Source organism: Pseudopipra pipra, chromosome 1 (genome assembly GCF_036250125.1).
Source record: "Pseudopipra pipra isolate bDixPip1 chromosome 1, bDixPip1.hap1, whole genome shotgun sequence".
NCBI classification, from domain to species: Eukaryota; Metazoa; Chordata; class Aves; order Passeriformes; family Pipridae; genus Pseudopipra; species Pseudopipra pipra.
In genome coordinates this window covers 39,065,739-39,092,409 of record NC_087549.1, presented here as the reverse complement: position 1 = coordinate 39,092,409, position 26,671 = coordinate 39,065,739, and the positions used below count along the sequence as shown (strand labels likewise).

Here is a 26,671-nt window from a genome sequence, read left to right as displayed (position 1 = left end):
GAAAAGAGGAAATGGCCTCAAGTTGTGTCAGGGGAGGTTTAGACTAGAGATTAGGAAAGACTTCTTCACAGAAAGGGTTGGCAGGCATTGCAACAGGCTTCCCAGAGGAGTAGTGGAATCACCATCCCTGGAGGTGTTTAAAAGATGCGCAAATGTGGCTCTTCTGGACTTGGTTTAGTGGTGGACTTGGCCGTGCTGGATTAACAGTTGGACTCAATGATCTTAAAGGTCTTTTCCATCCTAAATGATCCTATGTGTGAATGATGGGAGTTACTGCCAATGCCATCGTGCCAGGGTGTGCTCTGAAGTTTAGTGTGTAGGCACCTTCCTCTAGGTATGTAAAGCTGAGTTAGGTCTATGTCCAAGTCCTTGACTCACAAGGACCATAATATGTTTCCTCCTTTTTGCCCATGTACTTCTTACCCAAAAGAAAACTGGAGGTCATTGAAGTGCCTGCTGATCTGTTGATCATCATGCCCTGGGTTACTGGCAATAAAAGGGGTATTTGAACTCCTCCAGTGTGTAGCCAGGTAGACAAGGTGAGGACAGAGTTTAGGATCTTTGTGTCTAAGATGCAAAAGCCAGACTGGGTACATATTGGCCATCACTCCAGCAAGGAAATCCGAGCAATGCAGGGACAGAAGCAACCCACCATCAAATTTGAGCCCTCTGCTCCTCAGTGTTGTGACATTGCACTATAAATGGAGGTAGTCCTCAACGAGGGGTTCCCAAGCTCTTCCTGACAGATTAATCATGTTTAAATTGCTTTCAAAGTTATAATGGGTCATTGAGTTCCTCTTTTCTCCTATATTCTGGCCATAGTGCTATCCACTACCCTCACAGAGTCATGCCTTCTGTGAACTAACCTGAAAACTTTCACCTGTTTTCATCTGGAGGAAAACCAGAACAGTTGGTTTGCCTTAGTTTAGCTGGTAGCTAACTAGTACCTCTGCACTGGAGATACAATGTATCAAATAAAGAAGGGATTGAAAAAATTATTAAAGTGTCCTTAATATCCTTATTATCATCATATGACTTTGTTACTTCACGGTCTATTCCAGATCAGTAACAAATGCATGAAATGAGCACAGCCTCCAGCATTGATTTAACTGGAGTTCCCTGAGCAGCCCATGTCCACTCTGGAAATCAACTTGTTGCTCTTCCTAGTTGTCCCTCACTTTTAAGCCTATCTTTTTTATCTATACCTATAAGAACCTTAATTTTCAGTTCAATTGGAGCTGGGTTTCCATAAGTGAAAACCAACTTTTCTAGTTAACCTAGTATCTTACAAGGTACCCAAGCAATTTGTTTGATAATAAAGAGATTACAAAAATCAGAATACGAACCCAAACTTCATGTATTCATCAGTACTTTTCATAACATTTTCCTTTCTGAAGCTGTGAATAAGAAAGGGGAAGTAATCCTTTTAACCAAGACCACATTCACTAAAGCTGTTTCAGAAATGGGAACTGCTCACTCCTAACCTCCGTAGCATTTCTGAGGATAATATCCTGTAAAGCATAAAAATCTTTCACTCTGTATTGATCTCCATGGGGAATGAATGATGTGAGGCAGATTTTACCAGAAGACTATTTACCTAAACCACTAATTTGAACATTTATAGCTAATTCAATAGTCATAGGGAAGACATCTGGTGTTTCAATTGCCTGCTGTACTCAACTTAGAATCTATTGTTTCCAGCTTGCCCAACTAGTACAAATTTATTAGTTGTTAGTACTTGATAGTCTATGAAGTGAAGAAAGAAGGAATAATCCAACATATCAACACCATTGTGATATTTTGGCATTATATATAGTTATAGTATATATGTAATTTTTAAAATGAGTTTAAACTTGGACATAAATTAGCTATATCCTTCCTGTCTGTTTTGTGATGCATATTACATGTTCAAATATTTGAACTGATAGGTTGGAATTCCTTTACCCCACTTTTAAACAATTGAATGGACGTCTCAGAATAGGAAATCCATCCAAAATTCATCATCTGCTGGTAGAAATAAATTGCTGCTATCAGAAACCAATCAGGCAATCAGACAATGAAATGAGTAGCTTGTGTCTGTCTGCCACCTCACCTCCAGATAACCAAAATTAAATGAGATGGATTACTTACTTACTGCTGCAGGATCATTCAGGTGAGCAAATACAATTTAGCTTAAATAAGCAAGTGATGCATGGTTAGATCTGCAGTTCAAAGTGTGCCACAATTCTGTGTAATGTACTTTGAATTTAAATGAACATCATCAGGAATATTCCTTCTGCTATTTAAACTCTGGAGAGTACTTCTATGATAGTTGGTAATGAAAAGGAAGGTGTTCATGTGCAAGCAAAGCAAACAACATCATGTTATTAAGAAGTGAAACTTAGGAAAGACTACAATAAGTTGGTTAACATTGTTTATTCTGTGGGTTTTTTTGAGGAAATGTGGGACATCTAGAAATAAATGCTGTAGAAACATTTAAACTTTTATTCATTAAATCTGTTTCACCTTGTTTGGTTAAAAAAAACCACAACCCAACAAAACAAAAAAACCCCAACCAACTCCCTCTACCTTTTGTCCACTTTTGGTCCAGTCAGAGAATTTTACTGACAGGGAAGACAGCTTTGCTGCCTTTTGCAGTATTGTGAAGCAGTATTTTTCAGAGGAATCACCCTTGTTTCCAAACACAAGCAACTATTTTACCTGTCCTGTTTGTGCTAAGAATGGTGGCAACCAACTTCAGACAGACAATTCCTTTTTCTAAGTCACCTACTCCTTCCTTAGTTCCTTTTTCTCAGGATGGAAAAAGTAGACTGTGGACCAGCAGTAAACTAGGTATTTATCAGACTAGTAGGAACACTGTTTGCTTAAATGGAAATGTGTATAACTAATTAATTAGCTATTTTTTACAGAATATTTCTGTCAAGCATTACATTGTTTGGAGATACAGTGTTATCCAACACCTTTCTGATGTGTTTCTCAAAATGACTGCAAACTCCTGATTTTTTCCTGCCCACATTTATGTGGAAGCAAGAGCTCACTGGTATCACAGATGTGGTCTCCATCGCATTCCAGAGTACATTGGGAGCTGCTGAATTAAACAGGACTTTCCAGGTGCTTGTCACTGGCCAAGGCTTATCTAATTCAAAAGCGACTGGGACAAATTAATGACTATTTGAACATAATTTGAATAATGCTAAAATAGTTTGCTTGCTTGATTGTTTGTTTTATGGCAGAATACATTTTTAAATAAATCTTAAAACCACGGGAAATGCTAGGAGTCTTTTGGATTTTTGGACCAGAGTCTCCTGTGGGAAGATTGTCACTGTGGCACACCTAAGACCCAGACATTCTGTGAAGAATAAGCCATGATGTGGACATCACCTTTTCCTGATCTGTAGGAGATATCCAGACGTGAGGAGCAGTGTTACCTCTCATGTACCTGGTAGCCCCACCTCCAGTGAGTAGGGAAAGATGGGAGGCAGCCCTCTGTTGTTTGATGTGACATACATGAGAGGTATCTTTTCTAACACCTGGGGAATTCTGTGCAATTTCACAGGCTCTAGTGTAAACACGGGAAATGTGGCTGTGTGCTGGCATTTGTGAATGGTGACAGAAAATACCATTGGTGTGGGGCAGGAGGAGTTACTTGGTCAGGCTCGAGCTCTCCATCAGCCTCCACTGTGGTCTGGATCTCAGCATACTTCAGGAGGGACCTGAATCCTCTGAACCTATGCTGAGAGATTTTTCAGGGGAGGACAGAGGCATAAACAGTTCTGTGTCTTTTTGTGGCTTTCCATGTCACTCCTTCCTTTAGATACCTGTCTGTAAAACAGCACTAGTAATTTATTCTGCCAACATCTATTCAGGATAAATCCTCGTTCTGCCAAATTGTTGGCTCTTTCTACCAAAACTCTGACTTGTGTCCGTAATTCTTTGCTGTCCTTTGCTTAAAGGCGTATTTCAGGGAAAAAAATAAAAATGTTCTCCCATACCTGAGAGTTTGCATATTGACTTGGCACAGGTGCTAAAAATATTTTTCCATTTAGTTTTCTATTTTGTTGCTTTTCATTGCTCTTGTTGTGACTTACAGTTTTAGGAAAACTGGTTAGTTCTTTCTGACTCTGACAGTCTGACATAAATATATCAGGAGACAATTATTCCTTATAAGAAAGAGTCTTTGAAGTATTTGTCTCCTGTAAATGGGCTTCATTTAACAGCCAGGAGAGTTTGAAAAGGGGTTTTCTCATTTTTGTAATCAGTGGAGTATTATTTGATTGTTAGATTTTAGTAACATTTAGGTGCAAGCCAGCAAAGCTGGTGAGAAAGTGCAGTAGAAGAGCCAAGTGGAGGCAGAGTGTGATGGATCTTTGTGCTGTAGCTGTGGTTAATAACACAAGCAGAGCTTTACCCTTGTAGCGTCACCCAGGCAGAAGGCAGCAGCAAGGCTGAGAATCTGTGAGAACCTAACACTGTCCTTGTCACCTTAACAAGGTTTCACCCCTGAAACCACATTATTACCAGACACTGCTGCTGATACACATTTGACTAAACATAAAGGACAAAACCAGAAGTTCCCTGTTCTTTATTCTTTCTTGGTATCTTTGGAATCTCTGAGTCTGATCCAGACAAAGGAAAAACCTTCAATTTTTACAGCTAATTCTGATCTTTGGCCAAAGCAGCTAATATGTTTTATGAAAAAGCTTAAGGTTCCAAGGCATGTTCAGGCTATTTATTGCAGGCATATTTTAAGTGTTGTTAACAGCTTCCATGTTGAATCAGAAAAAGGTTATAGACATGTTTGTTTAATCCCCTTTTCCAAATGTAAAAATTTAATAAAATATTATTTTGGAAGATTTACTCGTCTAAGGAATAACGATGTGTAAGCAGGAAATCCTGTCTTTCCTCTGTGGCCTTCCTGCTTGCTCCTTCTGCCATGTCAGTAAACAAGCGTTCCTTACATCTCATCTTCTTCAGGTAGCATAAGTTCCTCTTTTTACTTTCTCTATCAGTGACCTAGAGCACTAGGATGGCTTCAACTGTGTTGCAGTTTAAAGCAAACTGTTTTTCAATCCCATTTGAAGCTCTGATTTTTCATTTTAGGGGAAATAAGGATGATACAAAAGCTTCGAAGAAGATTCCCAGCCAATGATAATTTTAAAGGTGCACATGAAAAATACTAAGGATTATTCTCTACGAAGAAAGCAAACAAACCAGAAGCAAAAAGCTGGGAATGTAAAACACTAGGACAAAAAGAAGGTTTGTGCACTTAAGAGTTAAATAGGTACAACCTCTCTCTTGCATGAAATTCTAGTTAACGCTAAATGCTTCTTTCTCATATTTCCTCAGAAAGAGGACATTTCCTATTAATAGTACAAGAGAAACATAATGCTGCAAGCATAGTATTATCAAATTCTTTTAATAGCAGTCTTCTGCACTTTCCTTTTAGATATTTTATGAGGTTATGTTGATAAGTATCTGAATGCACCTATGTTGCAATAGTATTGAAGGAGTTATTTTAAAGATATTTTGCATTTTGTGGAATACAAACCACTAAAACTAATCACTGTCATTAACATCACTAGACGTGATGCCATCTCCGAGATGGAAATACACCTTTGATTTACAAAGTGCGTGTGATGAGAATTTATTCCAACAATGCATCAGTTGCCATTATGTGTGGTCGAAGTACTTTAGGTTTTCCATTGTGAGAAGTGTACCATGACTCCTAAATTGTGGAGGTTGTTCCTTATGTAGGAATTCTGATGGTTGCCTCTGCTGATATATAACAAACTTGTTTCTTATATAAAAGAAGTGGTATTTATTTTTCTGAATCTTGCTTTAGGTATTGCAGTGGCTTCTGATTTTTGTGTAAAAGTATGTGCCTTCTTTGGAAAGAAAATTGTAAAAATGCAAATGGAAGGAAAGAGAAGAATATATACACTTGCATCTACATGAAATTTGTACTTCATTTAATTAGAAAGTCACTGTAAAATCTTTGCAAAACACGAAATCAGCTACTATGAAATTATATATATTAAAGAATTATGTATAAAACCCACCAGTTTACTAGGTGGTAAACACGTCTGTATACAGCAAGCACAGTCCTGTGTAACATGGCTTAAATATTGAAGGGAAACAATTTTCTTCTAATTTCCATTCCCCTATGAGCCCACAGTGTGCATTCTCGTCTCCTGTTTTTGAAGGCATGGTTAGAATCATGGGTCTTCTTTTAATTTATGTGAGGACTCTCAGATTTGTCAGTTAAACAGTCAAGCCACTGCTATTCCTTCAGATTCCAGGGAAATATAAGCTATAGATAATGAAGGGCTTTAGATAACAAACTAGACATCAGGTCTAGCCTGATTTCCTACTTTTAATTTATTTGCTGTCAGACTCTAAGTAGCTTTCAATGACCTTTTCAGAACCATCACACTCTGGCTTCTTTTCCTGTTGTGTAGGAGTATCTAATTCCTTGTTTCCTTTTGCGTCCTAGCATATCATCCCAGACAGACAGGCAACACGATAGACTCTTGAGTCAGCTCTACTCAGCCCATTCTATTGCAGAAAAAAAAAGTACCTTTATGTGTGTAAATATAAGAGAAGAATATATAAATTTGCATCTGCATGAAATTTGTATTTCATTTCACTATAGGAAACGGAAAAAAAAAAGGTGAGAAAAGAAGCTTTAACCCATGTTTTTAAAAAGATGATTTTAGTGTAGTTCTTAAAGGTTAGTATGACTATGCTAGAGAAATTGTGTGACTCAGCTAGAGAAGTTTCAAGGAACTTAAATCTTTTGTGTAAGCTATTTTTGGATGCACATAAACTAGCAGCTACAACCATATAATTCATATTTATGCCTCTCTTTCATAGATATGTACCTTGCTTTATATATATGTGTGTATATATGTATGTTCTTCAACATTAAACTAAAATACATTGTATCATTCTTCATAAGATACTTGATTCTTGTTTAAAAACTCAGGAGTGTATTATAATTGAGCTGAAAATGATATTAGGTCTTTTCTGCTAAAGTGAAAAACAGAGGGGTTTAGAACCAGATCTAGAACATCAATTTTAGATATACTTATCTGGTGATAAAGTGTCCTGAAAGCTGAACCTTAGCTTGGCTGAGTATATAGTCAAAAGGAAGAGTAAAATTTAAAAAGAACCGTAAGTAAAGAGTAAATAATTGAAGTGTAAGATAATTATTGAGTAATTTCTTTATGTGGAAAGAAGATTTGCCTGTACTTCAAAAAATTTATTTGCAGGACCATAAATGCATAATTAAAAATGCATATAATTAAAAAACAGGAACAGTGAAAAGATAACCTTCAGTAAAGACCTTTAAAGATTTGTGGGTCTTTTGACTAAACAGTTGAGAAATGGAGGAATAAAACAACAATTTCTGTCCTTACATTGTCTTTTTGTCTCTCGTGAGTGAAAAACAGAGACAATACATGTACATATATCTTATGCCACTTACACTCTTTTTGTGCTTCCTAGATTACAAATGCAGATATTGAAACAGCAAATGTGTTGTGTAGGAAAATTTTATGAAGAATTCCTGTTAATCGTAGCCCATGGCTTGGTGGGGTGGCAAGCAATGCTTCAAGTGAAGAACTGCTACAATGGTACAGTGTAAAAAATACCATCCAAGATTTCTGAGTTTTGTCTCCATTGGATAGGAGGTCTGCCCTGCTACCTGGGGAATTCAGTTGACCCAAAATAGATATCTACATCATATAAACCTGTAGCTACAAGCTACCTAGGCTCCCTTTAATGACAATGGAACAGAGAAAGCACTCCGTGGTATGATTCAGACAGCAGTAACAAATCAGGTGAATGTTGACTTAAATGGCACCAAAAATGCATATTGGAAATATTAATGTTTCATTTGTTAACCACATTTTGGAGAAACAAGCAATGGAGAATGCAGTCGAGCAACTGCTAAAATGCCACTTCCACCAACACAATGCATTTGATCAATGAACACCTGGGCAGCATGAAGTTTATGAAAATGTCGAGCAACGCCTTGTGACTCTTTAAATCATTGCTGCCTCAGGCAGTGCTGCCATCTGAGATTAGTTAATGAATTGGATGGCTACCTGATCATGTATTTGGCTTCAGCAACCTTTCTGTGCAATGGTAAAAGGCAATTAGGTCTGTATTAATTATTTTTTAAATTAAACTGTCATTCTTTATTAGCAGTCTATAGCATCGTGAAGAATCTGAAGTATTGAACAGAGACATTGTATTGACTGAAGAAAGAAACTAGAAAAATCCATAATAGTAATCAGTGTAGAATTTTGATCTGTTAATAATTGGGGTATTTGGATTGATTCAGGCCTTTCTTCCTCATGAAATTATATGAAGTATTGAAAATCATCAGACAAATCAGAAAGTAATAACATTTCTCTGGGTGTAAAAGTAAAGAGATGAAAATCTATTTCTAGTTAATATGAAAAAGTGTATAAGCATGACGCCTGCTTTTCTCAGGACTTGTAACGATGAAAAACAGGGACAGTACATTTATACACACTTTATGCAATTTTCACTATTTTTTGTGTTTTCCAGGGTACAAATAGGGTCAAAGACAAAAGTAGTGACAGAGAAACAGGGAATTTCCTGGCTTCCAGCACCAAGTCTATCCCTCCACAATTTTCCCATTACTTGTGGGAACTGCGGAATAAATGTCTTTCCAGACAGAGGCTAAGAAGATAGAAGTTACTAATGAAAAAGACTTCAAATATTGCAGGATTTGGAAATATTTTTTACTCTTAGTATATAAAACTAGTCTCAAATTAACTTGAGTGTTATTAGAGTGTCTATTTATGAAAGCCATCCTTCTAAAATAATTTCCTTTATTTCTCCCACTCTAGGCAATTTTGCAGTAGATTCTCTAATTTCAGAATTAGTGTTGGATAAAATATGAGAATAAGGAGACACTGGGAACTCCTAAGATCTAGTAAGCAAAATGCCTGTAGCTTATGTTTCAACACTATGTAAAATTAATAGGAATCCTCCCCACAGCAAATGGCATATTCAAACACTTGGGTGTGCTGCTCTGTGGTTGTTGTGCAAATGCTTCTGTAGCGTTCGTGCAAATAGCATATTCAAACACTTAGGTGTGCTGCTCTGTGGTTGTTGTGCAAATGCTTCTGTAGCATTCGTGCAGGCTGGAATGGAACGTGCAGCTGATGGAAAAGAATTGTCCTTATCTGGTATTCCAAGACCTTTGACTGGATTTCCTGCAAGCACCGGTGTCTTGATGGCATGGAAAGGAAACTTTGCACACAAAGGTCTTTGGACTGACCCCTGTGTTATGCTGTCCTTCCTTTGGTCTTCTCTTTGACTGTGCTAGACATTTACTTTCTCAGATTGGTTTCACTCTTAAAAATTGGAATCCAAAGAAATTCATTAGATAACTTAAAATAATGTGTTTTGTAGGCTGACATTTACAGAGCGTGATCAGGCCTTCAGAAAGACTGAGGCTGTTCTGGGAATGTTTTAAAATTAAAGGGGATAATGCCAATTCAGGTGATTAAACAGAACAAGCTATCAGAATTTCTGGATATGTCCAGTTGTTTCTGTGATGTGCTGCAAGCTGTATCTCAGTGTTGTTACATGCTTAAGTATAGCTGCGAAGAATTTGAGCATATATGAGAAACTGCAGTGATGACTTATGGGGCCATATAACGAATTTGATTGGCTGGAAACATTTATCTCTCAAGTAAAAGAGGAACTAAAAAATGTAGGGGAACATATGTAATATATCTCCATCTCCATACAATGGCTGTTTTCCTTAGAGCCATATATTTCAGATGGTTATCCCAATTTGGCTATGATAGCACATACACCCAGAAAGAACTGCAGATATTTTGGGTCTGATCCTGGAAGGCTGCTGCATAATGATCATAGAATCATAGGGTTGGAAGAGACCCACAAGAATCATCAAAGTCCAGCTCCTGGCCTTGCACAGGACAGTCCCAAGAATCATGATGCTCATGGTGTATTGTACATTTGTATCATATATATGACATTCTCTGCTTTTTGCAGATGCTTTAAAAATGCTTTTCCTCCAGAAGGAGCTTTGATGCAGGACAGGCACTAAGTTGCACTGAGCCATCCAGCCAGTGGGCTTAATGGGACAAGGTGCTACTGTGAGCCTCTCCCTCTTTTCCATGCTCTGGGCATTAAAGGGTCATGTGGTGCCATGTCCCAGCAAAACCACCTGAGTACTTGGTTGCTCAGGGACAGTCACAGAGTGGCACTGAAATATCCAAGTGATTACAGAAATTGATGAGAAATCAAAGTTGCATATGGTTGCTTTAAGGTTTATTTAAGATTTTTGTTAGATTACAAGGTGACCCAGCATAATTCAAATGTTTCTTTCTCAAAATGCTTATAATTTGATTGTGAATAATGTTCTTCATAAGACATCCAGAACTACAAGTTCCTCTATAAGAAAAAAATTCTATGAAGAGATGTGCTGTACCAATGGGCATAAAACAAGAGCAAGACACTGTATTTTCTCGGACATCACAGATTATCTCACTGTTGATGCAGCAACACAGGTCTCTTCATCAGTTTCACAGAGAATGAGGAGTACTCCCAAAGGAGAAAAAAAATGAAGATAAACTGCCTTCCGGTCTCATTTGCAGCTTCAGTAGTAACAGAATTTCTCCTGTTAAAATGATTTTGTGTAGAGGAATTACAAATAAAATGAAAGCCTCAAAGAAGGAGAAGGCATGTTTCTCAGGAGCTGTTGATAACTGAGATACTTCTTTCAAAATATGAAAGATAATTTTATATTAGAAAAACAGGAACAGCATCCGATTGCATCTTCTGAGCTTTAATAGGAAGGTCTTGGCTTAGAGTTTTAGAATTATATTAAGGACCCATCACACATCTGTTCTGTACAAAAAAGAGAAACAAAAAACCCCCAAAACAACAACAACAACAACAAAAAACCTCCAACCAACCCCAAAACTCAAAATTATTTTCCATGTGTTTTCATAGAGAAGAACGAGTTACTGATTTCTAGGTCTCATAAGAAGATCTAACAGATCACTGTGAGACTTAGAAAGTATAAGCTTTACAAATTCCTTCTTGAGAAAAGCAGATTAGCCTGAAAAAAATGGAACCAAAGAGTGCCCTTGGCTGAGGTTGCAGAAATACAGAGTAAGTTTTTGCAGTATGGCTGTGCAGCATAGGTGAAATATAGCTTGCAAAATAGAACATTATTTCCTTTACATTATTCTTAATCTGTTCATGTCCTGTCTATATAGTTGGTAAACTTACAACTGCAGATGTAGGTAGTAAGATTCATATACTTTAGTTCAAGAAACTGAAAATAATAAAAAGGTCCTGAAAAGAGAGTCCTTACAATGTGCTCTTTGGCTGCAGATATTTCATCCTGAAACCTCAGATTTTAAAGGATGGACAGTCCACCAAATATTAATGTCACTAACAGGTGTGAGTTTCATTTTACAAATAATTTAAAAATATAAATTTTTCACCTCACGAGCCCTGTTCTTAAGCTCTGCAACACCAGTAATGACATTACGTATGAAGATATTCAGGCCCACAATACATTCACAAATATAATGTCACGCCAGTTTGCATTGTCTCCTGTAATCATACTTAAAAATGATCATAGATCTAGAGCCAAATTGCAACATTCGTGTAGAATAAGGGAATCCCAATACCCAACATATTTGCTTGCAATTGAGAAAAAGACCATTATTCGCAATTTAGAGCAATTTAGACTTTGTTCCTGTCTCATTAGTAGGAAGAAAATAATTTTTCAATTACTCATCACCTAGAGAGTTTTTAAAAATATAAATCAATAAACCTTGCTTTTCAAAGAGGCAAACTCAAGATAGCTTTCTCATTCTCTCAGCTAAAATTTTCCCTGTAATATCTACAGGTACATGAAAGAATTTACTGAATGCATGCATACTTTGGAAACATCGGTGTTAAAAAAATAGGTTTTTCATTGGAGTGTGCATTCTTATAAGCATTTATAGCTGGAAGGGAGCTTGTAAGTATGGGTTTATTTAAGTACAACTGAAATATGATGGCAAATATGGGCAATAGATGACTACAAAGCCTAGTTTCTAAAAATCCACTCTAATATCTTACAGTGGATTTTTAGAAACTAGGCTTTGTAGATTCACTACTACTGCATTTTATTTGTTTATTTTTTAAGTTAAGCAAATTATGAACATTTTATGCTAGCATTTCCTGAAAATTTACATGAGGATTGATTTTTATCAATTAAGTACCAGCATGTACTTTTGTGCAACTAATCCCTGAATTTCTGCTCTTGAGGAGGTTTTTTTGTTCTTTATTATCTCTAGGTTGTAGTTTCATTTGAAGACAGTTGAAGGACTTCTCTCCAAACATAAGAAGAGATTTTGCTCAAGAGCCAGCCCATAGTTATACAAGAATACATGAGGTATTCCTCTTGTCTGTATTCCTTTTCCCATGATTTACAACAGAATTATGTTCCACACTGACAAACAGGCTACCTCATTAAAGTTTCAGTCTGAAAGCAGTACAGTCCATGCAAAGTTGTCGCTTGGTCACTTAACGTAATGCCTATGTAATTTTAATTTTAATGATTTTTCAAAAGTTACTCAGAAAATTACCAAACAAAGATTTCTTGCACAGATTCTCACAATACTCTTGAATCAACGATTTTCTAAGTAATTTTACTAAGGTCACTGGAATTAAAACTGTGTGGGCGAGTTTACAGGTCCAGATTCAGCTGCTGACTTCAGGGACCTAACCTGGGACACAGCATCTTGAACCCACTTTCTGGTCTCAGCATGGTGCTTCAAAGCTGCATTGGAGCCTCTAGAGCCAGAGAAGGGAGCCAGATGCCTGTGGGCTTCATCGGTGCTCAATACTCAGCTGCCTACAGCAGATGCTCACCACAGAGCCCATGTTTATAAACTCTGACTATTCTGTTGTTGGAACCTTTTACAAAATTTATAGAGACAACTAATCACCACATAAGTAATTTCCAGGATGGAATTCTTTCCTGTCTACTTTCTCTGATTATGGGGCTTCATCATCTTTCCTTTCTGAGTAGGCACACGATGCTTTGCTACTGCTGCAGGTGTACATACACTCTTTCTAAACTACAGCCTTTGATAAATGATCCAGTATCAGCCTCTAGCCCTGGATCGAGACCCAGGCACATGTATCCCACAGAACAGCGTCTAGCAAAGTGTGCTGTGACTAACGAGGAGCGTGGTAAGTGCCGCAGCACCACACACACTTTATCAGTGTGCCTTGCAGTTCACTCCTCTTCAGAACACAGGCTCCCTGCACAGCTCACCAGGCAGAGCCCATCATCCCACAGCAACCCTTCTTCATGTTGGCTTTATGTTAATTGCAGTGTTATTTTGACCCTAAAAGGGAAATGTGTTAAATGCTTTGTGGTTTAGTTTCTTTTGGTAGTTTTTTTTTGTCTGTTTGTTTGGTTTTGTTTTGATTTCTGCTTCGACAGAAGTGTGTTTTTCCTGTACTTTAAGATTTTGCTCAGAAATTGAAAATTCAGAATACGAAATGGAGTCAAACATCCCTGCCTGGTCTTACTGACTAGACCTCAGATAAAAGCAGCATGCCATCATGAAACGAGAGATTGGGTTGTGACTAAAAATCAGTGATTTCAGGCTATGTCATTGAAATTTCAGTCTGAAGACAATAAGTCCATGCCAAGTTGTTGCTTAGTCACTTAACATAATACCTATTTAATTTTAAATTTCAGTGATTTTTCAAAGGTTACTCGGAAGATTACCAAATATAAAGACATAAAAGACAGTTATGAAGAATTAAATTGCATGTAGACCAATGTCAAATATCATACAAGAAGTAAACTGTCTGTCAAAGAATAAACATGAATTAAATTTATTTTTTACTGAAAATATTCAATTCGATGGCACTTGCAGTCTTCAGAATATTTTTGTTTCAATCTTTTTTCTTCTGACCAAAGGCTTTATCCATGCTCTCAGGGAACTTGATGCATGATTCGAAGCATAGTATTGTTTTTCTAGGAACAAAACTGATGAGACAAACACGGAGTTAGGTTTGTTTTTTTTAGAAAAATGTACTCTATAAATAAAGAAATTGTAAATTCATTATATTTGCTCAGTAATTCTAATGTCTGGCAATAACACATTTGGTGTTTCCCCCATGTTATAAGTGGGGGAAATGAATGACAGGCCAAGCCATTTTGCAAAAGCCCAGCCAGCAGTGGAGACAGTGACTGGAAGCAGACAGTTGTAGCCCAGGCATTACTCCCAGTGTACCATATCATGAAAACTCTTGAAATTTCTATACTCAACTGTAGCTTAAGACATATATTAGAGACAGAAGGGGCCAGAGGCATGCTATTCACCTACACTATTAAAAAATTAAAACCCACTGTTTCTTCAAAGTTGGGTACCTATAACTGGATTTACTGCAGGAATATTAACTAAAGGATTGCTTTTACTAAACATTTCTGCTGATTTTACGGGCATATGGCAAAGGAAAGAAGGCAATGCTAGAAGACAAGTCACATGCTTACGTTTTCAAACCCAATAAGCGTAAAGTTGGAGGCATGATTAGATAAAACTTTTCCTTTTTAATTGCATTCAAGATCTTGCTGGCTACATACTCTGGGTCGTAAACAGGAAGCAAAAGAGGTTTTCTGCGAAACAAGAAAAAATTGTTATGGAATTATAAAACTTTGCTTTTGAGATGTATTCTAACACATATGTAATTAACTAACTAACTAACTTTCCTCTCAAATAGCCTTGAAAAGGAATCTCCAAATCTCTTTGTTCCTGCTGTCATCAGAATAAATTGAAAACACTTTGATGATGTTTTGAATCTTAATGGCTTTAGAGCAAGCAGAGCATAATGAAGTTAATGCCCACAATGATTGCAGCATTTGAAAACTTCCAAGCTTAGCCATACTATATTCTCTTCTGTGCATAAAGTTCTGCCTTCTGCACACCTCCTCTTTCTCTACTGTGGATGCTGAGGTGACAGCTAAGTGGATCAGAATCAGGTCTGTCTTCAGCCAGGAGAAAGGCTGTGCTCTGCATAACATATGCTCCTGCAGGATGATGAATGGTGGAAGCAGGAGCAGAGCACTGAAAAACCAACGTCACTGCTACCGTGCTACTACAACAGTTAATTCAGTGCTTGCAGCATCTCCAATTACTGCACCCATAGTCTCCCACCAGATACTATCACCACACCTATTCCCTCTCAGTGCAGTACCTGCTAATACAGATCATGGGGCACAGTTAATAATGACAGGTCATGGGTATCCTGACAGCCATAACTGTAATCACACTGCCAAAATTACTTGGGGCAGAGAACATCAGCAGTGTCCTTTCTACTGATGAATAAGTCTCCCTTTAACCCTTAAATACTGCTGTGCATCCCAAACCATTCCTTGACTGTGAGGTTATTACAGTCCCTGTTGCACGTCAGTTATTGACTGTATGCAAGACTTGCATTTCTTTAGATCAAAAGACATAGTTTTATGTGCCAATAGGGCAAAAACAATGAATTGAAAATCAAATCAACCAGCTAGAGACTGAATATGGTATATCTTGTGAGTAGTGATTATTTTTTACATACGAAATAGTACGCAATCTGTTTTACTTACGCGCTTTGGAAACCTTTACTTAATTTAGTGTTAACAAAATAAGGGCAAATGATTGTGGTTTTAATGCCACATTTTCCTGCATGATACAGTTCTGAACTAATGCCTTCCATCATTCCAATGATTGCATATTTGCTTGCAGCATAATCTGAAAAATGAATAAAGAAGAAATATTCAAAATCTCAAAAGCACCACAGTAAATGCTATATACAAAATTTAACTATTTGTAATAATATTTAATCCATTATTTTATTTAGTTCTATAATTAGCAGCCTTCTAGTTAGTATTTTAAGCATATTGGTGATGCTAACTCTGAAGGTTAATGACTCTTCCTGTGGTTGATGCACAGTTGTCTAAAGATAAGATTAATCCTTTCCAGAGCAGTTTTTTTCAGTGCGCTATAGAGTGATATAGGAAGATGAACTTATTAAACCTTTTATGTGCATTTCCAGATACTCATATACAAAACAGACGTTCTTTCAGTTAGAGTGTCTTCACCCTTCAATATCACAGGTTACATTTCAGAAAGAACTGTTTCTAGTGGTAAAATATAAATACTCTACTTATAAATGCTGCTTTAGCCTATTACTTCTGATTTACCCTGCAACTTTTTGTTTTGTTTTCCCAGGAAGATGGAATCTAGTCAGAATTTTATTTTTGATGAATGTACAAAACTCCATCCTTGTTGATAATCAAAACTTGCCCTCACACAACCCTGTGAAACCTGATCTAAGTTGAACCTGCTTTTATTTGGATATGTGGACCAAATGACCTTCAGAGATTGCTTCCAACCAAATTATTCTAAAATTTTACAACTGTAAGAAACTAATATAGTGATTTACATATGGTTTCCTAAAGTTTTTTCAAATCTTTGTGTAAATAGTTGTTAGATACAGTGAAATCCAATTTTGCTAAAAGAGTGACTTCAAAGACTGGCATCAGAGATAGTTTGCTATTCTTCAGGAATTCACCCCCAGTGAATGATGGAACCACACAGCCTAAAAATAAATAGCTAAGGTGTAAAAGGTTAAAACACAGATGCTTCGATCCACTCCCATAAGTCTTACAGTTATATGATGAAAGCTGAACGCAACCTATGTTGTCAATACCAAATATGACCCAATGATAACAGGTGGCAAATGAACACTACAGTAACACCATCAATCAGAAGAAGAAACAAGAAACACTTATTATACTGAAGTTCAGATTCTTAAAGAGTGTCCTCAGCGATACAATCAACATGTAAGACAGGCTTCAGGAAAGACTGGGCAGCAGACCCAGACTGATGGAATAGGCAGGACTAGAGCAGACTGCTCTCCCGAGGGAAACAGCTGAGAATATTGAGCTTTTAAATAGCTTAAAATTTATTCAAATTAATTTTATTGAAAATTCTGCCAAAATGCCTTCTGGACCTGAAAATCATTTTCTAGCTAAATATATAGTTCCAGATATAATCCATTTCTCAGGACTCCAAAGAAAACCTGGTGTGAGAAAGAGTTAGACAACCTGTGTGCAGAGCTTCTTCCCACTGCACGCGTACGAGCTGTATTGTCCTTATTCTGCCGAGATAAGACAGCTTGTAATCAGACAATAAAATCTGCAGTGAGCTCCCGGTGCCACTTGGGTAGTGTGACACTGTCACACTCGTTGGTACAGCATCACCTTTGGCATCCACAGGTTCTCATCAGTATAGGCTGCTTAAGCCAAGCATTTATTAGGTCTCAGAGAGAAGTCATTTTTATGTAGATCTAATTTGCAATGGCAGTTGACAATACTAACCTGTCGCTCTGTAGAGTCCCAGCAATCCGCTTGCACTGGCTGTGCTAACCAGGTGCCCACGATTACAGGCCACCATGGCTGGAAGAAAAGCCTTGCAAGTCTAAGAGAATATACATATAATTAAAAAAAACCCTTTATAAATAGACACGTCAAAAAAGTTGCATTTCAAAATTAGGCTTTCTGGGGCTTCATTATACAAGAAGCCCAACTGACCTTTTATCTCTAACAATTTTTAAATGATAGACAACATTTCCTTGAGTGACTGCCCTCTATTTGATGATCTAACAGCATTAAAATTGTCTTATTAAAAGCAGCAAAGTTTTTATTTTCTCTGCCTCCTGGTTCCTCACGATTTGAGTCTATTTGAGACTATTGCCAAAGGTTTGGTACACAAGAGGGAGCTAGAAGCCAACACATCAAGGGAAGTTCAGCTGCCTGTGGGTCCTTTTTCTTTACAAACTGAACTTCCAGACAGCTCCAGCATCCCAGACACCACTGTGGGTGACACTAACTAAGGAGAACACTAGTGTTTTATGAAGGGTTAGATAAAAAAAAGAGACAAACGATAACAATTTTTTTTTCAATAGCTGAGATGTCCTATTTGACTCCAAATGTGAGTACCTAGTATATCACTATCCTCCTGCCCAGTGTTTCTTCAGACCTGTAAGGGGGAACATCTATTTGCCTCAAGTATTTGGAAGAATGATGCAGTGTGGCTGAGGAATGCTTAGAGAACTCCTACCTGCAAGGATTTTCCACGGAGGATCGCCTTTTAACAAGGGAGTTGCAATGCTATATTGTTCCCTGATGCAAGCTGTTCACTCAGGCATATAAACAAAAATGCAAGAGGGGGCAAGAGTAACACTCCCTCACAACAAAAGCTCCTAAAGGTCAAATGAAAGCCCAAATAACAAATTCCTTCAGAGGTAATAAAATAAAGATAATACTTACTATCCACACTACTTTTCTATGTACTTTAATCAGGTGGTGATTAGGAATGAAAGCACAGCCTGAAGCACACCAACATGTGCAGCAAAAAAATGATTGGAATAGAATGATTTAGGTTGGAAAAGAACTGAGTCCAACTGTAAACCTAACACTGCAAGTCCACCACTAAGTCATGGTTGTGTCTCCCTGAATGCTACAAGTCCCTTAGACAAAGACTTCTAATGCCAGTAAACAGGGAAGACACATGCCATCATGTCAGCACTAACTTCAACCACAGCTGTTACAGGTAGAGCACATTTCATGGTACAGTTGCACAAATTTTTGATTTACCAGAGTGCTCAGGGAGGTTTGTGTTAATACTACTGAAACATAATGGGGAGACTGTCAATTTGGTGTGTTTCCAATTACAGGATGATTATGAAAGCATATTCTCCCCCAGTTGAGGTCCTTCACATCCCTATTCCAAATTGGGGTTTTGAGGTAGACACCACCATGGTGATTTTCACACCAAAACACTTGACTCTACCTTTTGGTCACACAGAAAAAAAAATAACAAACCACAAAACTTTACCCAGACTTGAGAGAAGAAGTTGGTTTTGAAGGTCTTTTCAAAATCTTCATCTGAAAGGTCACAGAACTTCTTCCCAATCAGTATGCCAGCATTATTGATTAGAATAGTAACATCCCCAACTTCTTTTTTAACCTGAATAAAAAAACATAAAGTTTTAGAAGGTATCCTTGCCTCTTGTGCTTCATTTATGAAAATGTTTAGTGATATTTGTAGTAATTGATATATCTACTGAAAACATAAGTACTTAAAAACTGTTATATTGCTTCAGATCAAAGGTCCATCTGAGCCTCCTAGCCCTTGTCTCATGGTGAAAAGCAATAAAAAAAGGGCTCTAAGGTCTCCAGTGTACTTAACTTTTCACATGCTGCAACTTCAGAGCTTCCTGAGAGACATAAGGTATCAGTATCTTTGTGTTTAATATATCCCAGTGATTCTCCACCCCATCTCGCTCCCTGAATTTGTCTAATAGCTCCCTGAACTCCAGAATACTTTTGGCTTCCACAGGAATATAAGGCAATAAGTTACAAAGCTTTAGTGTGCACCGTGAGTGTGCTTTAGCTGCAATTGGGACATTTCTTGTCCCGTATTTTCCGTGTTGTGAGAAACTGCATTCCTCAGACAAGCCTGTTTAACCTCTTTTCTATATAATTTCTCCTGAATTGGAAAGAATTCAGCACAGATTCCTGGGGATACCAATCCTCTGAGTAAAAAGGATATACCATGAAATAGATAGATAACCTCACTTGGAAAGAAGGCCAAAATCACTGTTAGCTCAATTTATTATAAAAAGATTTTGGTTTATTATAAAAAGATTTTGTCCCAAGATTTGGATTTATATCAAAGCAGATGGCCAAGATTTATTCATAGTATTAAGAATCAGTCTCACTGCAGAGATTCCTGTGCTAGAGGTGAGCGGTTATCCAGTGTCTCAAAAATTATAGTATGAATACAAAAACATAAAAATCCCATACATGCTGCTGTCTGGCAATTTGGAAACAGGTACTTCAATCTGATACCCCAACATCTGACCTTCCTTTGGCTCTCTCAGGGAACCTTAGCATTCAGTGAAGACTTGCTTGATACTCCTTCAGCTGTGTCAGGTTTAATGCTTGTCATAGAAAAACAGGGTTCAGATATTAGCACCATTCCACCTGCACAAACGAATGCAAATCTAGACACTACTGAGTATGGCAGGAATACTAAATTCTTCCTTCGTGGGATGTATCTGTGCTTTCTCCCCACTCATATCTTTTAACTGCTGTGTCAGTCCATATGATGATCCTCTTTTTCTTCACTTGACAACATAGCTTCACCAGTGTTAGTATTTTATTTAACCTGGCTTCATTTGACCTGTTTACTCACTGCTACAGAGTACATGTGAAGCTTGGCTCCCATTTGCAAAAAGTCAAGCTGATTATTCTACATTACATATTTTGTCAGGTGTCTATTAATTCCTCTCTTTATTATGATTTCTACCAATTTTCTCTAAGACAAGATCATAGTTTGTGGCCTCTCAAGTGCACTTTAAAACTGGAATATTTGCTACTCTTTGTTTCTGATAACCTCTTATAGCAAAACACCCCCACACACATTTCCAGCCCATCAGATCCATATCTAATTTCCTTCAAAATTCCCGGGTGGACACTGCCTGATCCTGAAAATTAGTTGCTGTTCACTTCACCAGTTTATTTTAAAAACCTCTTCTTTAGGGACTTTGGTTGTTTGATTTGCTTCCCAGAAAGAAAGCTTTCATTATCGGAAAATACCTAGGTTTTTCTGCAGTGAGTATATCAAATAAAAACAATTAATTTAACTTTTTTGCTATTGCTTTATCTTCTGGGTCCAAGCTCAAGACTTCTCATATTACCAATTAAAAAGTTGCAGGTATTTCCAAGAGTAGAAGAGGCCTCTAGATGAAAGACTCTTGAACTAAGAAAATTTCTGGCTTCATCATGACAGTTCAACACATGTAAATATCTATGAAGATGTTGATATTGTTAACAATAATTTAACACCTTAACAGCAATTTCTGAATTTTAAACAGCTCTTCAAACTTCTATTGGTAGGTCAGTCTGCGCCCTGCAGCATAGTGTTTGCTGATATGGGCACAGCAAATTCTGCAGGCTGGAGCCTTGCGACTCATTTGGTTAATGTGTTTGGAGATTGAAAATTACTGGAAGGCACAGAACAAACCTTTTGAGACTGTGTTAAACTAAGAGCAAACAAATAATTTAAAAATGTTCAGCATGGACATTGAAGTCCAACAAAGAAATTAACTGCATAAGCCTAAATTACACCTTTTGGTGAATGTCTTTGCAAGAACCAGATAGTCTTTATGGGAACTGGGCTTTAATGCCAGCTTAAAATGTTATCTTTTAAAGAGATTTGATCTTGGCAAATTCTAAGGTAAGTTTTTATTTTTACTTGCAAAAAATAAGATTTGAGAAGAACTGGTTTTTTTTATAGTATCATTTCAAATAAAGATCAAATGTCATATATGAAGTACTGACCACAAATTGCTCAGACAAAGTTTTCATCTTACTTGGAAGTGATAACAGATACAAAGATTGCTGAAATTACTGTGATTGCTACTTCCAAAATTGTTGCAGTCATTATCAATGACACAGGTGTCAGGATCACATCATCTGTACTAAGTCATTGGCAAAGATAATCTGCCTTGAACACTGCATATTGTGTCAGCTCAGGACAGACCACTCAACAACTTGCTCATCTGTGCTTACATGCTATTACGGTACAATAAATACACCACTGCCCAAGTAATACTATGGTACCACCTGTGGTTCTTAACATTTAGGACGAATGGCCCTAAGCGGAATTTTTTCTGTGCACAGTCAGCACAGTGTCTGTGTCCCTAATGGTGCTAACAAGGGTGGGTAAAATAATACCTTGTTGACTGGAAATGTGAGAATTGCAGTTTCAGACACTTACAGATCCTGAATCCAACTTACCTTTTAGAGGTACTTTGCATTGGGAACATTTCTTGAGGAAAAAGAAATGTTTCAAACTTTCATAGCCATGCTCAGAAGGAATTAATTTGTTTTGGTTAAAATTAAAAGCAAGAATCACAAAACAAAGAGCTTCCCCCCCAAATTTTCATAGAAAATTAATGTTACATTTCAAGGCTATTCTGAAACAATCTATCAACATTCACATGTCCTGAAATATTTTAGCTAATTTCTCTGATCTATGCCTTCAGACACTGAACAGTGTATGTTCTTATATTACAGAAGAAGAATTTATCCTTGGATAAAATGGCAGAGTGGCTAACTGGATTATAAGTGAGGCTACACTGGGAAATATTTTCAGGCAGTTTAAGGACAAGTAAAAAGTAACAATGTGAATGTCCAATTTCTAGACTCTGACAATAATAAAAATAAAAAAGACAATAGTTTAAAGAATGTAGGTCAGCCCAGCAAAAGAGTTTAATTTAAAATGGAGCTCTTTTCTACCTTACTTCCCAGCTATATTGACCGAAAAATAAAGTGAAACTGAATCATCATTTTGACTGGACACCCTGATGACGTTTCTGAAAACATTATACCCTCAAAGAACTACAGTTTTCTATACAAACGGGCAAAGGAAAGAACTCCTCTCTTACAACATATACTGATTTTTTTCTTTCTTTTTTTTTTTAATTATTTCTTGATATCTTGAAGAAATTTCAAAGCCTAAACAAATATATGGAGATAACCTCTGCTGCATGTTTTACCATACTCTTAATATAAAAGAAGTTGCTGTCTCACAATGAAGACTAAAAATGGATAAATCTCAACAGAACCTCTTAAATCCAGTTACTTTATCGAGAACATAGTTTAAGGTCCCTCCAGAAGTGACTTGTTGAAAAGACAAAGTCATTGCCCTACATGATTTCTTATCTTTAGTGAATAGTAACAATTTCTAAAAAGGAAAAAAAAAAAAGAAAAAGAAAAATAATCCGTAGCATATACTATTAAAAAGAAGCAAGAAAAATCAGAAGTAAGACGCCAAATCTTACCTTGTCTGCCTTTTCATAGACATCCTCTCTATTGCTGCAGTCACAATGATAGACAAACACCCGGTTAGCTCCTTTTTCTTGGGCTAATCTGCATGTTTCTTTGTTACCTTTGTCATCGATGTCCCAGAGAATCAAAGTCACTCCTAAAGGAGCAAATTTTAAGGCAATCTGCCTTCCAATGCCATTTGCGGAACCAGTAATAAGAACTATTTCACCAGCAAAAGATTTTTTGCATAGAGGAAATACACAGATGAGATTCTCAATAAGTAAATAAATGAAAAATTTCAGGTACTGTAGTAACTTCTGGATGCATCTGAAGTTGAACATGATTTCTCAGGTACAAGCACCACTCTTCTGTAATTCAAATCCAGAAATAAAATACATTACGACACTGAGATATTGACTAAAAAAGAGGTTGACCTTCAAACAGCCATTTCTTTTGCATTGTTCTTTTGTGCAAATACAAAATACATTATTAAAGATTTGCTTTGTGAAATATGCCGGATCCTTACTAGTAGAATTAAAGCAAATATCTTCTGCTAGATCCTATGGACCTTCTCTGTTGTCCTGGAGTCCTCATCTTCCATCTCCTTTTTTGAAAAGATTTACTCACATTTTAAACAGGTATGTTGAGTCAATAGCTACAGAGCACTTTGTTTTCACAACAAGGTGATGTTAGCTGAACAAAAAAGTACTGAACACACTGGTGTGGTATCAACCTTGAGAAGGAAGGTGTCCTCCTTAGCAGGAAACGTTACCTGTTTCGGGAGGCAGGCAATCGGAATGTTCCCACACTGTGTGTATTTTCCAGTGCCGTACGGCCAAAATCACACCACGTATTCCCATTTGTGAGCAAATTGCCAGTCACAGGCAAAAGCCTAGCAATTAGGAGCCTTGATTTTCACCCTACGTTAGACCGTACCACTTCCTTTACGGTGTTTGGGGCGGGAAGAGCGAGGCTCAGGAGAAGGAGCGCCCGTCACCGACCCGCCGGGCCCGTCCCGCCGCCGGGCTGTGTCCCAGGGGGGAGGCTCCAATCTCCCCGCGGCTGCGGCCCCCTCGCCCCTTCCCCACTAGCTCCGGCCCTGCCCCAGCGGGGCTGAGAGCCCCTCGCTCCGCCCGCCCCACACTCCCGCCGGGCCCCCGCGCTCACCGCCGGCTCCTGCCTGCCCCGCACTGCCCGCCCGCCGCGGCCCACGGCTGGTACTACCCTACCCTGCCCGGCCCGGCCCGGCCCGCCCCGAAGGTTGGGCTCCGTGCGGGGGCGGGGGCGGCCCGAGGAGGTGCGGGGTGCGGGGCCGGGGCCGGGGCCGAGCCTGGGGCAGGGGCAGGGGCAGGGGCAGGGGCAGGGGCAGGGGCAGGGGCAGGCGGCGCTTCCTGGCTGGGCGGGTGCGGGATGCCGGATGCCGGCGGGGCCGCCCGGCTCTGCGGCAGAGGGTACCAAGCCTTGTCGAGGGCATCTATCGGGCGGCAGCTGCCGCTACCAGGTCGACACATCCCGCTGCTGCTGCCACATCGGCGGCCCTCCCGCGCCTGGCCGGCCCGGCCATCGGAAAGGCACCGCAGGTTCCATCCCGCTTGGAGAACCACCTGGCCAAGGGCTTGGATAGCAAGGGATCTCTCCTCCCCCTGCTGCTACTTCGTAGCAGTTACAAAGTTAAAAACTTCTTACTTTACATCATAAATTACTGTTCGCCGACTTGCCGGGATGGGAGCAAAAAGCGAGAAGCTGATCATACCCGTGTCTCCCTAAAACAGTGAAACCCCACGATCATCATTGTTTCTTGTGGGTCTTCAGTTTTCCATACATGCCTTATCCAACTTTAAAACCACAGTTCTACACCACTGAAGCATCACTGTTTTTTCCCCAAATTTGAATAGAAAACCACACTCCTACCTAGGTCCTTAAGAACGTGCTTTTCCTGTGGTGTTATCTGCTTGTCTCGATCACGTTGACATCTTCCACCCTGTTTACGTAAAAAGGCAATAAAGAGACCACTACTTTATTTGCAGTACTTTGAATTTTGCATAAGTGATACTGAAAGTCTTTTTTATCAGCAAGTCATAGAGGGAAATTATTTGAAAAAAGTCACAGAGTGCTCTGATCCACACAATTCAGATTAGACTTCATGGGGATTCATGGGGTATTTTTCAGTTAAGCTGAAATGAAATTATAGTTCACATAATTTGATGTAATTTACACCAAGAAATATGGTGGAAAATTCCAGGTTGTCAGTGTGAATAGTTGTATGGAAGGGATGTGCTTTCATACACAATTAACTGTTGAATATTCTATTTAGGTGCCAGAAAAAGGGGAAGCTGAAATACACTCACTGAGGCTGAAAGCAGATCTGTGGTTCTAAACAAGGCACCAAGCAATGCAAAATAGGTGGGTAAGGTAACTCCAAGTGTCTCACTGTAATCGGTAATTACATGGCAAAATCAGCAGACTGTGGTGAGAGGAAGCTGAAATGATTCAGCAATGAATTCCTGGTTAGGAAACAAACCAGAGGAGATGCTTGTTTATTATGATGACACTTCAAGGTGAACAGCATTGGTGAGGAACAGTGTTGCAACCAGAACTTTGCAAGCTGTAAGTTAACAGGAGGAGCCTGTTTCCAAAGCACGTGGTTATGCAAGTATGAGAACACGTCACTTTCCTGCTCTTACACTGAACTGACCTAAGAAGCAGCTAGCTATCATTCTATATGTAGTGAAAATGACAATGATGATTAAAAATTTGTATACCTAGATTAGAGGCTTCGGTGTGGTAGTGGAGTATTACAGTTTATCGCTAGCTTTAGGTAAAGAGTGGATGTGGTAAGTGACAAGGGACTTGGGGGACACACAGTGATTTTGGATAATTTACATTCTGCTAACTAATAGCTAGATTTGATGACGCCTTTAGAGACTTGTTTAGCATTTGGAGATTAAATATCTGTGTGGATTTTTGTCTTAGTTTTGTCTCAGTGTTTCATAACACTGAATTTTGTTGTCAAACAGAAACTTATTTTCCTGCCTGATGTATGCACCACAACTTGTCTCTAGCCCCAAACCTATCTTTCTCCACAATTAACTTCAAATTTGTACCAGAAGCTCCATTTCCAAATGATATTAAAAGCACAGAAATGAAATTTTCCACAATGTTTGACTGCACTGGAAAAAAAAAAAAGCCATGAAAACAGCCCCATGAGTGGTATTTTTATTATTGACCTTCCAGTAACAAACCTTCATGTCTGGCATTTGTTTTAATCATAACAAAGCTATTAAACATATGACACAGAGCAAATGCACAAATAAATAAATTTAGGTACACCACTAACAATGTCAAGAACACAAATAACCACATGACCGAGAATGCCTAAAGATGACAGTAAACCAGCATCGTTATGTACCACTGAACATTTTGTATATACTCCATGTTAGGAGAACTTAAGAGAAGTCATAAGAGGCTGTCATGGTTTAACCCCAGAGAGCAACTAAGCCCCACACAGCCACCCTCTCACTCCCCCATCAGTGGGATCAGGGAGAGAATTGAGAGTGTAAAAACTAGAAAACTCATGGATTGAAATAAAGACAGTTTAATAGGTAAAGCAAAAGCTGTGCACACAAGCAAAGCAAAACAAGGAATTAATTCATTGCTTCCCATGGGCAGGCAGGTGTTCAGCCATTTCCAGGAGAG

General features: G+C 38.3%; 1 protein-coding gene across 2 annotated transcripts; it reads right to left on the bottom strand.

Moving 5' to 3' along the window:
- Window positions 1–10,321: 10,321 nt before the first annotated feature.
- Window positions 10,322–24,939, bottom strand: LOC135413255 (epidermal retinol dehydrogenase 2-like). 2 transcript variants are annotated; one of them, XM_064652702.1, is made up of 7 exons: window positions 24,143–24,939; window positions 22,990–23,343; window positions 18,975–19,106; window positions 17,456–17,555; window positions 15,680–15,824; window positions 14,585–14,707; window positions 10,322–14,077 (listed from the first exon to the last, which is right to left on the bottom strand). In XM_064652702.1, exons 2-7 carry the CDS (start codon window positions 23,314–23,316, stop codon window positions 13,984–13,986), a joined length of 921 nt encoding a protein of 306 aa, XP_064508772.1. In that variant the 5' UTR covers window positions 23,317–23,343; window positions 24,143–24,939; the 3' UTR covers window positions 10,322–13,983. The 2 variants fall into 2 exon arrangements, with proteins under 2 accessions (XP_064508772.1, XP_064508766.1); XM_064652696.1 differs by lacking the exon at window positions 24,143–24,939 and having other exon boundaries at window positions 22,990–24,028.
- Window positions 24,940–26,671: the final 1,732 nt, after the last annotated feature.